Here is a 14,688-nt window from a genome sequence, read left to right as displayed (position 1 = left end):
TAGTCCCGGTTTAGTCCTGGTTTAGTCCTGGTCATATTATGAGCGCTGTTCAGTGTAAAATGCATAAAATCTGAAATAAAATAGATCCAGTTTCAACCATTCACTTTACGGAGCCGTTCCAGAGATCTGACTCGTTCACCAACGTCACATCACTACTTTAGAGTCATCAATGCATGTTTGAGTAATCTAGAGATCTCTCCCAGGCCCTATTCAAACCCTCCTGTACGAGGCTCCGCCCACAAGCCTACATCACCCACGCTCCCACACGACAATCCTCCATAAATATACAAAAACATGACACAAAACAACACACTACAGCTTCACAAACCTGGAGTGATGTGCAGTAGTTTCATTAAGCCACACATTTGTAACGTGGCGTCTGGATTATTGTAATGAAATTTAAAATGTTACTGATTGTGTTTAAATGTGTGCGCTCCCTGGTATTTAACACTAGCCCCGCCTCCTCCCTGGTATTTAACACTAGCCCCGCCTCCTCCCTGGTATTTAACACTAGCCCCGCCTCCTCTATCTGGTATTTAACACTAGCCCCGCCTCCTCCCTGGTATTTAACACTAGCCCCGCCTCCTCTATCTGGTATTTAACACTAGCCCCGCCTCCTCCCTGGTATTTAACACTAGCCCCGCCTCCTCCCTGGTATTTAACACTACACAGGACATACAGGTGTTTTTATTTATGTGAAGCAGGTTAAATAGTTTTTAAAAATGTGCTCTACAAATAAAGGTGAAGTGAAAACATCTCCTCGTCCTCACAAAGCCGTCGTGTTTGTGTTTTTTTAGCCGTACTCACGTGGGCTCCTCTGTGGCCACGTGCGGCTCTTCTAAACCTTGGGCTTGTTTTGACCACGCCTCCTTCTCTTCGACGGGAACAGGCTCTGAACGAAAACACGGAAAAACATCACAAACAACACCACTCCAAATAATACGTCAATACATAAAATCGACCAGTTCGCGTAGTTCTTGTCCATCATTTTGATACGTGGTTTTACACGTTTAGACGAGTTATGATAAAACATTTACGCTACAACATGGTTCATTGATTTGTAGGTAACTGTCGCAAGAGCAGCTCAGGACCACAGTCTGCTGTCCATCTGCATCTCAAACACACTGACCACAACTTTGAACAGAGTGAGGGTCAGATCTGAGCCAAAGAAACGGTCTGAGAGGAGAGTTAAAGAAGATATTTGTGTTAGTAAAGACGATCCTTCCTTAACCCTTTAGCGTCGGATGCTATCGCCGCCGACAGACTCGCTGTTGTGGAATTTTCCATCACCGTAACTCTGCAACCGATCGCGCTTAATGTAAATTCAAACGGCGTCAAATGTTCAAGTTGTGTGAAAAAATGCAAATACGTCCTTTAACATGATGTTTACGGCAAAAAAAAAAAGAAAAAAAAAGTCTAGGGGAAATAAAATGGTCTATAATGTGCTCCGCCTTTAAAGGGTTAAACAGGAACGGGGGCCTTCATCCTCAGACCCAAAGCAAACAAAGCAAACAAAGAGAACAATATAACTAGCCACGATGCTAATAGGTGTGAAAAAAGCAACATCCATTAAGGGCTGTATGATTATGCTAAGTATGTTTCAGGCACAGTGCACACTTAATGTAGCTCAATAAACCTAGCCTACAAACTGAAACTGTAAACAAAAGGCCATTTCTAGCTTCAGCGTAGTTAGCTCCTCCCTTCAGATAGCGCTAAGCTAGTGTCCAGCAGTAATCTGACCAGAACTGGAGCTAGCATCGCGCTCATGATCACTTCTTATTTGTAACGTGGCAGCTAGCAGGTTAGCTATGTCGGTTTAGATACAAAGAGTGATGTTAGCTGTGGTTTAGATTTATTTTACACCTTTGCTAACAACTTTGGACCAGGTTTAGTCACATTTTGGACCTCGTTTAGTCCCGTTATAAACCTGGCTCTGATTTGTTCGGCATCTGAAACCCAAACGTTTTCTTCGTCGTTGTTTCAAAAATTATAAATAAATGCAACGAAAGATCTAAGTTGCTAAACCCCATGTGGTCAGCGTCGGGTGTTTTACCTCTTGGTTTGTGGCAGGCGATGGGCACCAGGCACGTTTCTTCTTTTACGTGAGGTTTGGTCGAAGAATCGCAGCCTCCGACGTGCTGCCCCCGGTGGTCGATGCAGAGAACTACACGATACCGCAAGCCTCGACCGCAAGTCACTGTGCACTGCAACGCAAGAAACGCAATTTAAATTTAAAAAAACTTCAGATAAAAGTCAACAAAAAATATACAAATGAAACAGCTTTCTTCAAATAGAGAGAGTCTGCGCATTGTCTTCAAGGACCTAAGAGACAGCGGCAAATAGTTGATTTTTTTATACAGCACTTATCCACCTTTAGGACTCAAACACTCACACGTTCACACACACATTCATACATCACTCTATACACACACTGGGGTGAGGTGGTTAAGTGTCTTGCTCAAGGACACAACAACAGCGTTCATCTGTGGGAACGGGAATCGCACCGCTCTTTCTGACGCTCTTTCTCTTTTAGTATCTGATTATGTTTTGTGTTTGTTTAAATCCGTCCCTTTTCCTCATGTAATCCTGTGTCTGTGTGAGCCCTCGCCTGTGATTGGACGACTGGTTACCCGCCTGGCCAATCCCGTGTCTCCCCTGCAGCCACCTCCCCCTATTTAAAGAGACACTCCAGCAGTCGGCCATTTTGATATTTCATTTCATTTCATTTCATTTCATTTCATTTATTTTATTTTATTTTATTTTATTTTATTTTATTTTATTTTATTTTATTTTATTTTATTTTATTTTATTTTATTTTATTACTTTTGCATCAGATTGTGAGCCTATTCTGTCCCATACTCCAGAACAGTAGGTGGCGGTAATGCTCCTATACAATGGTTGCCAACCGCCGTAAAACAACAAAAAGAAGAAGAAGAAGTCGGCCATTTTGTCTGTGTGTCACGGATCAGGCAGTGTCTCTGTGTTTGTTTGTATTTGTAAAATGAGTTTCTTGGTTAAACTCGACCTTTTTTACTGTTTTGTTAAACCTTTTTGTTTCTTTTTGTGCAAATATTTTACATCCTTTTGTTTCGTTTACCTTTTACATTCTTTTTAATTAAATCACTACTTTATTTGACCTGTTTTTTTCTGACCTGGGACCACTCCATAGCGACCCACTGTGGACAGGCGAAGGCGTTGCAGATCTGTCGCGTGATTGGTCGAGGGGAGTGGCCACACCTCCAGTCCTCGAGCGGAGACAGCTGCCCCCTGGTGTCCTCCTCCACACACTGCACACTGCGGTCCTGCCACCCGCCCGAGTCGCCACAGGAAACGGAGCAGCGCGTCCACGGACCTGACTCCCACCTGACGACGACACAACACCATCAACACAACTCCATCGATACAAGTACAAAAACACAACACCATCAACACAACTCCATCGATACAAGTACAAAAACACAACACCATCAACACAACTCCATCGATACAAGTACAACAACACAACTCCAACAAAAGTCTAAAAACAAAAGTCAAACAACACAAGTCTAAAAACAAAAGTCTAAAAACAAAAGTCTAAAAACACAAGTCCAAAAACAAAAGTCCAACAACACAAGTCTAAAAACACAACACCATCAACACAACTCCATCAACACAAGTACAAAAACACAACACCATCAACACAACTCCATCGATACAATGAGTACAACAACACAACTCCAACAAAAGTCTAAAAACAAAAGTCAAACATCACAAGTCTAAAAACAAAAGTCTAAAAACAAAAGTCCAACAACACAAGTCTAAAAACAAAAGTCTAAAAACAAAAGTCCAACACAAGTCTAAAAACAAAAGTCCAACAACACAAGTCTAAAAACAAAAGTCCACAAACAAAAGTCCAACAAAACAAATCCATCAACACAAGTCCAAAAACACAAGTCTAAAAACAAAAGTCCAACTACACAAGTCTAAAAACACAAGTCCAACAACACAAGTCTAAAAACAAAAGTCCAACTACACAAGTCTAAAAACACAAGTCCAACAACACAAGTCTAAAAACAAAAGTCTAAAAACACAAATCCATCAACATAAGTGTAAAAACAAAAGTCTAAAAACAAAAGTCTAAAAACACAAGTCCAACAACACAAGTCTAAAAACAAAAGTCTAAAAACACAAGTCCAAAAACAAAAGTCCAACAACACAAGTCTAAAAACACAAGTCTAAAAACAAAAGTCTAAAAACACAAATCCATCAACACAAGTCTAAAAACACAAGTCTAAAAACAAAAGTCCAACAACACAAAACAGGGGGCGTGTCCAAACTTGTGCCTGGTTGTGTGTTTTCTGTTGTTTTTTTTTATGGGATTATACTGTAGCTGATAAACAAAACAAAACATATCTTTGTGTTATGCAATAATCTAATTCAAAACAGAGTCAAATAGAATAATAATAATAATAATAATAAGTCCACATGTGGGCGGGGCTCTGTCCGTGGTCACTCACCGGGGGAGGGGCTGGTAGTGATCGTAGAGCATCACCTCTTTGAATCCGTCGCTACGGGAAACACAAAAATAAAACACGTCGTTAGGTTAAATCAGGTTCATGTGACGCAGAAGGACATGTGGACACGGGACGGCTGACAGGACGCTCCTCTGACCTCTGACCTCCCGCTATGAACACCGCTCACGTTTAAAATGCAAATTAAGCGTTTCAGCCCCGACGCCGTTACCCGATCGACCGGCGCCGTATCGATCCAGTTTAATAAACCGCTCACGTTTTTTCTCTGGCGCCAAAAGGAAAAGCGGAGGATTTAAACGGAGCCGCAGGCAAAATCAGACAGCGCCAAGGTTAAGTCCCGGCGTGAGGTGAGGTCAACCAATCACACGCCATTACAGAGACGGGATCGACCAATCAGACGCCATTAACGGCTCAAGGTGAACAGTCAGTCGAGGTTTAGCGGCGCGGAGGGTCAGAACGGGTCAACGCCGCGAGTCTGGACACGACACGAGCGAGTGAAGCGGACAGAGGGTTTACGGCTCTGTGGATCCTGAACGGGAATAAAACGCTGGTCAATAAACGCCGCCATGGACGCGTTAGCCGCATTAGCTCGAGCGAAAATGTCCACGACGCAGAGAAAAAAACAGATGAATAGATGAATTTTGTTATATTTTAGAGAGTTTGAGTTTAAACTTTTTATCCTCCAGACCCAGAGTCACATGACCCTGTGGAGTGAGCGGGGTGCGAGGGGCTAGGGGAGACATTCAGACGCAGCCCTAGAACAGAATCAGCCACGTTCTTCAACTTCTTCATCCAAAAAAAAGGTCGAGTTTATGCAGTTCTCTGTCCATAAACTATAAAAAACACCATTTCGCCGACACAACGGGACAAAAGATCCATAAGTGTGTAAATGTAGTGACTTTAAAGCAGCTCCGCGCGACGTCTGTGGAGATGTGAGACTCGCCCACATCCAATGAAGCTCATCGAGGCCAGAGCAGGTACAACGGCCAATCAGGAGCAGAGTTTGAGTGTCATAGCAACCAAAGAGCCAATCAGGAGCGAGGCAGGAGCTTAGCAACACTGTCAATCAAACCTGTTGCTAACTCTCTGTTTCTCTCTCTCTCTGGCCCTTTCTCTCTTTGTCTCTCTCTATTTGTCTCTCTCTTTCTCCCTCTTTTTGTCTCTCTGTCTGTCTCTTCCTCTATTTATCTCTCTCTTTATCTCTCTTTTTGTCTCTCTTTCTCTCCTTGTCTCTCTCTCTTTGTCTCTCTGTCTTTTTCTCTTTCTATTTGTCTATCTCTCTCTCTTTCTCTCTAGCTGTTTCTCTCTGTCTCTCTTTCTCTCTTTTTGTCTCTCTCTTTGCCTCTCTCTTTGCCTTTTTCTCTCTCCTTGCCTCTCTCTCTCTCTCTAGCTCTCTCTTGGTCTCTCTCTCTTTCTCTCCTTGTCTCTCTCTCTCTTTGTCTCTTTCTCTCTCTCTCTCTCTCTCTCTTTCTCTCTTTGTCTCTCTCTCTAGCTCTCTCTTGGTCTCTCTCTCTTTCTCTCCTTGTCTCTCTCTCTCTTTGTCTCTCTCTCTCTCTGGCTCTCACTTTGTCTCTCTCTCTCTCTCTCTCTCTCTTTCTCTCCTTCTCTCTCTCTCTCTTTGTTATCTCTCTCTCTCTGGCTCTCTCTTTGTCTCTTTCTCTCCTTGTCTCTCTCTCTCTCTCTCTTTGTCTCTCTCTCTCTTTGTCTCTCTCTTGGCCTCTTTCTCTCTCTTTGTCTCTCTCTGGCTCTCTCTCTTTGTCTCTTTCTCTCTTTGTCTCCCTCTCTTTTTATTTGTCTCTCTGTCTCTCTCTTTCTCTCTGTCTCTCTCCTTGTCTGTCTCTCTCTCGACCTCGGGGAAACACGGCGTCTTATTTGTCTGTTTTTAATGTTCACAGTGAAATAAAAACCCCAGGATCCTGTAGAGCGGGTTCACATTCAGTGGAACAGGAAGTGCGCCCCTGATCACTTCCTGTTTGTTCGTACCTGTCTGTTAGCGTGTTAGCTTGTTAACATGTTAGCTCGTGTACTTGTCTGTTAGCGTGTTAGCTCGTTAGCTCGTGTACCTGTCGGGGCAGGGGTCCGGGCTGCACTCTCTCAGTCAGGGCGTGGGTTTGGTGTACCTGTCTGTTAGCGTGTTAGCTCGTTAGCTCATGTACCTGTCTGTTAGCGTGTTAGCGTGTTAGCTCGTTAGCTCGTGTACCTGTCGGGGCAGGGGTCCGGGCTGCACTCTCTCAGTCAGGGCGTGGGTTTGGTGTACCTGTCTGTTAGCGTGTTAGCTCGTGTACCTGTCTGTTAGCGTGTTAGCGTGTTAGCTCGTTAGCTCGTGTACCTGTCGGGGCAGGGGTCCGGGCTGCACTCTCTCAGTCGGGGCGTGGGTTTGGTGTACCTGTCTGTTAGCGTGTTAGCTCGTTAGCTCGTGTACCTGTCTGTTAGCGTGTTAGCTCGTTAGCTCGTGTACCTGTCGGGGCAGGGGTCCGGGCTGCACTCTCTCAGTCGGGGCGTGGGTTTGGTGTACCTGTCTGTTAGCATGTTAGCGTGTTAGCTCGTTAGCTCGTGTACCTGTCGGGGCAGGGGTCCGGGCTGCACTCTCTCAGTCGGGGCGTGGGTTTGGTGTACCTGTCTGTTAGCGTGTTAGCTCGTTAGCTCGTGTACCTGTCTGTTAGCGTGTTAGCTCGTTAGCTCGTGTACCTGTCGGGGCAGGGGTCCGGGCTGCACTCTCTCAGTCGGGGCGTGGGTTTGGTGTACCTGTCTGTTAGCGTGTTAGCTCGTTAGCTCGTGTACCTGTCTGTTAGCGTGTTAGCTCGTTAGCTCGTGTACCTGTCGGGGCAGGGGTCCGGGCTGCACTCTCTCAGTCGGGGCGTGGGTTTGGTGTACCTGTCTGTTAGCATGTTAGCGTGTTAGCTCGTTAGCTCGTGTACCTGTCGGGGCAGGGGTCCGGGCTGCACTCTCTCAGTCGGGGCGTGGGTTTGGTGTACCTGTCTGTTAGCGTGTTAGCTCGTTAGCTCGTGTACCTGTCTGTTAGCGTGTTAGCGTGTTAGCTCGTTAGCTCGTGTACCTGTCGGGGCAGGGGTCCGGGCTGCACTCTCTCAGTCAGGGCGTGGGTTTGGTGTACCTGTCTGTTAGCGTGTTAGCTCGTGTACCTGTCTGTTAGCGTGTTAGCGTGTTAGCTCGTTAGCTCGTGTACCTGTCGGGGCAGGGGTCCGGGCTGCACTCTCTCAGTCGGGGCGTGGGTTTGGTGTACCTGTCTGTTAGCGTGTTAGCTCGTTAGCTCGTTTACCTGTCTGTTAGCGTGTTAGCTCGTTAGCTCGTGTACCTGTCGGGGCAGGGGTCCGGGCTGCACTCTCTCAGTCGGGGCGTGGGTTTGGTGTACCTGTCTGTTAGCATGTTAGCGTGTTAGCTCGTTAGCTCGTGTACCTGTCGGGGCAGGGGTCCGGGCTGCACTCTCTCAGTCGGGGCGTGGGTTTGGTGTACCTGTCTGTTAGCGTGTTAGCTCGTTAGCTCGTGTACCTGTCTGTTAGCGTGTTAGCTCGTTAGCTCGTGTACCTGTCGGGGCAGGGGTCCGGGCTGCACTCTCTCAGTCGGGGCGTGGGTTTGGTGTACCTGTCTGTTAGCATGTTAGCGTGTTAGCGTGTTAGCTCGTGTACCTGTCGGGGCAGGGGTCCGGGCTGCACTCTCTCAGTCGGGGCGTGGGTTTGGTGTACCTGTCTGTTAGCGTGTTAGCTCGTTAGCTCGTGTACCTGTCTGTTAGCGTGTTAGCGTGTTAGCTCGTGTACCTGTCGGGGCAGGGGTCCGGGCTGCACTCTCTCAGTCGGGGCGTGGGTTTGGTGTTCTCGGTGAAGCTGGTGCAGTGTTCTTCTGGGACGCTCTGGTTCGTCCTGATGTCCACGCACTCGGCGGAGTTTAGCTGGTATCCTGAGGTCAAAGGTCACACGGGAAAGAAAGGACAAAAGGACAAAAGGACAGACAGATGAAAAATGAACAAACAGAACATGTTTTCAGATGGTTTTGTCTGATTTATAATAGTTTGTTCTGGTTTAGATGATCAGACTTCAGCTTCAAACTGCACTGGGCCAAAGACAAACGTGTTACTGGATTTTGTTTTTTTTTGTTTTTTGTCTATTATTGTACGACACAGTTTGTTTAAATGTGGGAATAATGTCGTTTGAGTATAACAGTTAGAAACTGTGTTATTTTTACCAGTAACTTCTGTTCTCATTCAGAGGAGACCGAGACGAGCGATTAGAGACAAATAACTAAAATAATAATAAGAAGAAAAAAACTCAAAAAAAAAAAAAAAAATCCCTTTAAACTAACTGAAAAAAATAAATAAACTCAAAATTAACTCAAAATAACCAAAAAACAAAACAAAAACCCCCTCAAAATAACAAAAAAACTCTAAATAACAAAAAAAAAACTACTCAAAATAACAAAAAATAAAAACCTCAAAATCACAAAAAAAAAGACCAAATAATAAGATTTAAGCCATAAAAGTTTGAATAAATAACTTGTCTGACTCATTACAGACTCAAACTAATGACTAACAAAAAATAAATACATAAACTCAAAATAACTAAAATAATAATAATAATAATAAAAATAACTTTAAAAAATCCCTTCAAAATAGCTGAAAAAATAAATAAACAAACTCAAAATTAACCCAAAATAACTAAAAAACAAAACAAAAAAAAAACTCAACTTAACAAACAAAAAAACTCTAAATAACTAAAAATAAATAAACTCAAAATGAACTCAATATAACAAAAAAAAAAAACTTAAAATCACAAAAAAAAAAGAAAAAAAAAGAAAGAAAGACCAAAACGTTTAGAGACAGTGATTGGTTAAAACAGAGATTGACTGTAAACGTGACCAATCAGAAGCAGCGCTGGGCGACGTAAAGACTTTCCTGACGTTTCATTGGTTTATCTCTGGCACGAGGTCGAAGAATAAGATTCAGATTTAATCACAGGCTCAAACTGACGACTAAAGTGTCTCGTTCTGCTGTTTATGGTGATTTTTTTTAGCGATACTGTGGATTTATAATCGTGTTTTTGTGTCAATATCATCGTTTATCGTCTGTATTTACTTCAGTGATATAAATATTGAACTTCAGATTGTGTCGTGGTGTTTCAGGGCGGAGACACTGACCTCCTCCACACGTGATGGAGCAGGGGAAGAAGTCCGTCTCCCTCCACTGGAACCTGATTGGCTGATAAAACAGGAACTGCACCACTGTGTCCTCTGGGCCACCGTACTTCATCTGGACAAAACATCACAGTCAACGTTTACAGTCGATACGTGCGAAGAAAAAACGCAGAGGATTAAACACGGACTGAAACATCTGGATCGTTTCAGTCCTGGAGTCGACACCTGATGACATCACAAGGTGGAACGCCGCATTTTGAGCTTCGGAGACGTAACGGACTAATAATAAATGAAACAAAACTCAACTCCAGGTCTGTTTTTGAGGACATTTTGTACAATAAGACAAATTTGACCCACATATGAAGCTGTTATTTATTCCTAAACTACAGAAACTTTGTATAAATAAAAGTTTAGACGTTATAAAATCTATAAATCGTGATATCTGACGTTTTAAGGTAGTTTTTAGCACGGTGATGTTTGTTTATATTAAGTTATTTGCTTCAGAGGTGACAGAATAAACTTTACTTTACAAATATGTGAGTCTGGTTCAGGTGGGCGTGACTGACAGGTGGATTAGCCAATCAGGGGCAGGCGTGGTCCAACCGTATCAAAGAAAAGGTTTAATTCAGCTTCTTCTTCTTCTTTTAATGTCCATTTTATGATGATTATTTATGTTTTCATTTGTTGTGTTGTGATTTTAATGTCTTTTTTTTCTTCTGTAAAACACTTTGAATTACCTCCTGGACCAGTTTTTGTTGTTGTTTTTTTTAAATAAAGCTCCACGAGGCTCCTGTCTGTGTCCTCCTCGTTTTTTGTTGTGGTCAAATTGACGATTCATTCACGATTCATGGAGTGAAAAGATCCACAGCCAAAACCCCAAAAACCCCCAGACATGTCCTCCAGCACAGTTTAAAAAAAACAAACTCAAAATAATAATATTAATAATAAAAAAAAACCTCAAAATAACAAAAATAAATAAATAAATCCTTCAAAATAACTGAAAAAATATAAATAAACAAACTAAAAACAAAACAAAAAAATCCTGAAAAATAACAAAAAAAATAAACAAATGAACTCAAAATGAACTAAAACAAACAAACAAAAAAAACTCAAAATAACCAAAAATAAATACATAAACTCAAAATAACTAAAATAATAAAAAAAACTCTAAATAACTAAAAAAAAAACTTAAAATAACAAAAAAACAACCCCCAAAATAACGAAAAAACTAACAAAAAAACTCAAAATAACAAAAAATAATAATAATAAATAAATAAAAATAAACTCAAAATAACTAAAAAAAATCCCTTCAAAATAACTGAAAAAATAAATAAACAAACTCAAAATTAACTAAAAATAACTAAAAAAACAAAAACAAAAAACTCAAAATAACTAGAAAAAACCTCAAAATAACAAAAAATAAATCAACTCAAAATGAACTCAATATAACAACCTCCAAAATAACAAAATAAAAACCCCTAAAAATAACAAAAAATAAATAAATGAACTCAAAATGAACTCAAACAAACAAACAAAAAAACTCAAAATAACCAAAAATAAATACATAAACTCAAAATGAACTAAAATAATAATAATAAATAAAAAAATAAACTCAAAATAACTTTAAAAAAATGACAGACAGCGGTGGAGTGGACCGGTTCTGAGGATTTTAGAACGTCTGAGATAAAAAATGTGTGATTTGTCTGTTTTTAATGTTCAGCAGCGTCCGTGATCACTTCCTGTTCCTACATGTTCCTTAATATTTGATGCGTTAGTCATAATTGAATCCAGAGCCGTTGGTTAAACACGGACGTGGCCTTTTTATTTCAGCGTCGAGAGACACATTTTGCAGAATCGAGCCGCAGGCGAATGTTGGGCTCATTTAAAAGTAAAGTAACGGTGTTTATTCAGGCTTAATTCATAATAAAGTAACACGGGGAGACGGGCCCGGGGCTGTTTGTTCCCGAGGTCCGTGAACTCACCTTAATAATGTAGTCTGAGCCGAGGGGGGACTGGGACTTGAGCGTCTGCCGGTCCACGCCGCTTTGGAAGTCCAGCGACGTGTTTCCTAAAGAGAACGAGCCGGAGGACGCTAGGGCTGCCTCCTCCCTCCTTCCTCGGTCAGACGCCCATTCGATAACTGCACGAGGAGACGAGAACGAGCGGGAAATAATGTGGAAAGTGAAAGTGAAACTGAAGAACCAGGATTTCAACATGTGTTTGTGTCGTTTTTTTTTACAAGTTCTATCACTGTTCTTCATCAAAAACACGTGTGAAGAGGTTTTAGAGTCGTCCATGCGTGTTTGAGTCATCTAGAGATCTCTCCCAGGCCCTATTCAAACCCTCCTGTACGAGGCTCCGCCCACAAGCCTACATCACCCACGCTCCCACACGACAATCCTCCATAAATATACAAAAACATGACACAAAACAACACACTACAGCTTCACAAACCTGGTGTGATGTGCAGTAGTTTCATTAACGCTGATTGTGATGTGATAGCGCCGTGAAGGGGGCGGGGCTTTGGACTCGAAAGTGAAACTAAAACATGTTAATACTTTGTTTTGGGCGAATTTTGCATTTTGAAAACAATAAACGGAAACACAGATCTAAATATGTGAAGTGTCACAGTTAAAACAACAGAGAAGTAAAATGAATTTGGAATGTTCCACAGTAGGGCATTAAACCTGCAGGAGGTTGCACGCAGGAGTTACAGGTTGTGTCTGTGGAGAGGCGAGTAGTTTCTCAGTGAGTCCACAGTCCAGGGCATGAACACTGGTTTAAAACACCTGGAACTGAATCAGTACGAGATCGACACGTCTAATGCCAAACTCTGGGACATTCTAGGCAAAGAAATAACATCACGTGGAGACAAAATGGTGGAGTAACGTCCACAGAAAAGTTACACGGTGCAGCTTTTAAGCTCGAAAATCACACAAAACTGACTGTTGAAGCTTTAATCCACGTTAGAACGATGTTAGTGCGTCAAAAACAGACCTGGAGTTGTGTTTTGTTTCATTCACATGTTTGAGTCACTTTATTATTCGTCTGTAACATCTACAAAGATCAAAATGTGACGTTCCACCTTGTGATGTCATCAAGTGGGAGTTTTTCAAGTGAACAACCTCCTTTTACGTTTAATTCAGTCGAGATAATTGGCAATTCCAGTGGGTGAAATGATCCAGATGATTCTATAAATGAAGGTGTGTGGAGTTTAAAAACACAGAGGAGCACTTCCTGTGTCACCACATGATGACATCACAAGGTGGAACAGAGTGTTTTCAGTTTGACAGAAGAGCTCAGCCTAAATGTGCAGGTTTTTTTGTGTGTTAAACATGTGAGAATGAAACAAAAACACAACTCCAGGTCTGTGTGTGACGAGGAAACATCAGACCAGATCAGAGCATAGAGTCATACGTCCACTTTAAATAATAAAATAAATATAAATACACAGAAATGTTTGTCAAATTCAGTCAGTTTTCATCAAAATTTCTAATAGACACGATCAGGCTTATACGGTCACCACAAACATCGCCATAGCAACACACACAACCTCACACACAAGTTCATTTCTTGGCGTTTATATTTATTTTTTTGAAAGTTGCGAGATATTTTTTCTTTATCTTCAAACACAAAACGCACGTCTCGTTTGGTTTAGAGCGTCGGGATTTGAGATCTGAGATGATGAACGACCCGCTCAGTCTGTGACAGTGAGATAAATGGAATTATGGAGTAAATAAAACAAGTTAAATAAGGCTAATAAATACGTTTGGACGAAGAAAAGGACAGACGCTTTGAGGATTTGAATAGAAAATAGATAAAAAACAGTTATTTACCTGTTTTTCACACGTCTTTCTTCACATATTCGACGTGTTCTGTGTTTTTTTTTAAGCACTTTGAGCCGTGAAGGTGTGAACGTGTTGAATAACAACAGAGTGTGTGTGTTTACGTGTGTTTTACTGTGGGTCAGACTCACACACGCGTCAGGGCTCGTCCAGCAACACGACGCACATTAAAAGCTCCAACAGAAACACCTACAAAAAAAACTCTAAATAACTAAAAAAAATAAAATAAATAAATAAATAAATAAATAAAAAACCCTCAAAATAACCAAAAATAAATAAACTCAAAATGAACTCAAACTAACAACAAAACAAAAAAAAACCCCTGAAAAATAACAAAAAATAAACTAAAGAACTCAAAATGAACTAAAACAAAGAAAAAAAACCCCTCAAAAAAACAAAAATAAATAAACTCAAAATGAGCTAAACCCCAGACATGTCCTCCAGCACAGTTAAAAAAAAACAACAAAAAAAACAAAAAAACCCTCAAAATAATAATATTAATAATAATAATAATTAAAAAAAACTCAAAATAGAAAAAAAAAACACCCAAAAAAATCCCTTCAAAATAACTGAAAAAAATAAACAAACTCAAAATCAACTCAGAATAACTAAAAAACAAAACAAAAAAACACTCAAAATAACTGAAACCAAACCCTAACAAAAAACCCTAAATAACTAAAAAAATAAAATCAAAATCAAAATAACAAAAAATAATTAAACTCAAAATGAACTCAATATAACAAAAAAAACTCTAAATAACAAAAAAAAAAACAAAAAACAAAAACCAAAACCCTCAAAATAGCAAAAAATCAAAATGAACTCAAAATAACAACAAAACAAAAAAAACCCTGAAAAATAACAAAAAAATAAAATAAACAAAAGAACTCAAAATGAAGTCAGTCTATTTTTAGAAAAACACGAGGAAACAGAGCAGGAAACGAAACTGCACGAATGAGACGTCAAATTAAAAAGAACGCAGTGAAAAGATAATTACAGAGTCAGTTCGGTTTAGATCAAAACAGTCGATTGTTTCATGAGACGCGGCGGCTCTGGAAAAAAAAAAAAAAAACACGACTGTGGCCTCGAGACGAACGGAAATCAGACAGAAAAATACTGAACATGATGTGACAGAATGTTCCATAATGAGACTCAAAGACGTGAGTCTCCACAGCTTCAGCTCAAATGAAGCT

At 41.0% G+C, this 14,688-nt stretch overlaps 1 protein-coding gene across 1 annotated transcript in view; it reads right to left on the bottom strand.

Annotated features, from left to right (window-relative positions):
- adamtsl3 (ADAMTS-like 3) overlaps positions 1 to 14,688 on the bottom strand; it is a 185,272-nt gene that overhangs the window by 50,869 nt on the left and 119,715 nt on the right. Inside the window, exons 8-14 of the mRNA XM_055232542.1 lie at positions 11,636 to 11,793; positions 9,657 to 9,768; positions 8,285 to 8,423; positions 4,497 to 4,547; positions 3,153 to 3,363; positions 2,054 to 2,204; positions 808 to 892 (exon numbers count right to left, since the gene is read on the bottom strand). Coding sequence (XP_055088517.1) covers positions 808 to 892; positions 2,054 to 2,204; positions 3,153 to 3,363; positions 4,497 to 4,547; positions 8,285 to 8,423; positions 9,657 to 9,768; positions 11,636 to 11,793 — 907 coding nt within the window. The remainder of the gene's footprint in view (positions 1 to 807; positions 893 to 2,053; positions 2,205 to 3,152; positions 3,364 to 4,496; positions 4,548 to 8,284; positions 8,424 to 9,656; positions 9,769 to 11,635; positions 11,794 to 14,688) is intronic.

Source organism: Periophthalmus magnuspinnatus, chromosome 3 (assembly GCF_009829125.3).
Source record: "Periophthalmus magnuspinnatus isolate fPerMag1 chromosome 3, fPerMag1.2.pri, whole genome shotgun sequence".
Lineage (NCBI taxonomy): Eukaryota > Metazoa > Chordata > Actinopteri > Gobiiformes > Gobiidae > Periophthalmus > Periophthalmus magnuspinnatus.
Note: the sequence above shows the minus strand (reverse complement) of the source record. Positions and strands in the feature narration are given on the sequence as shown.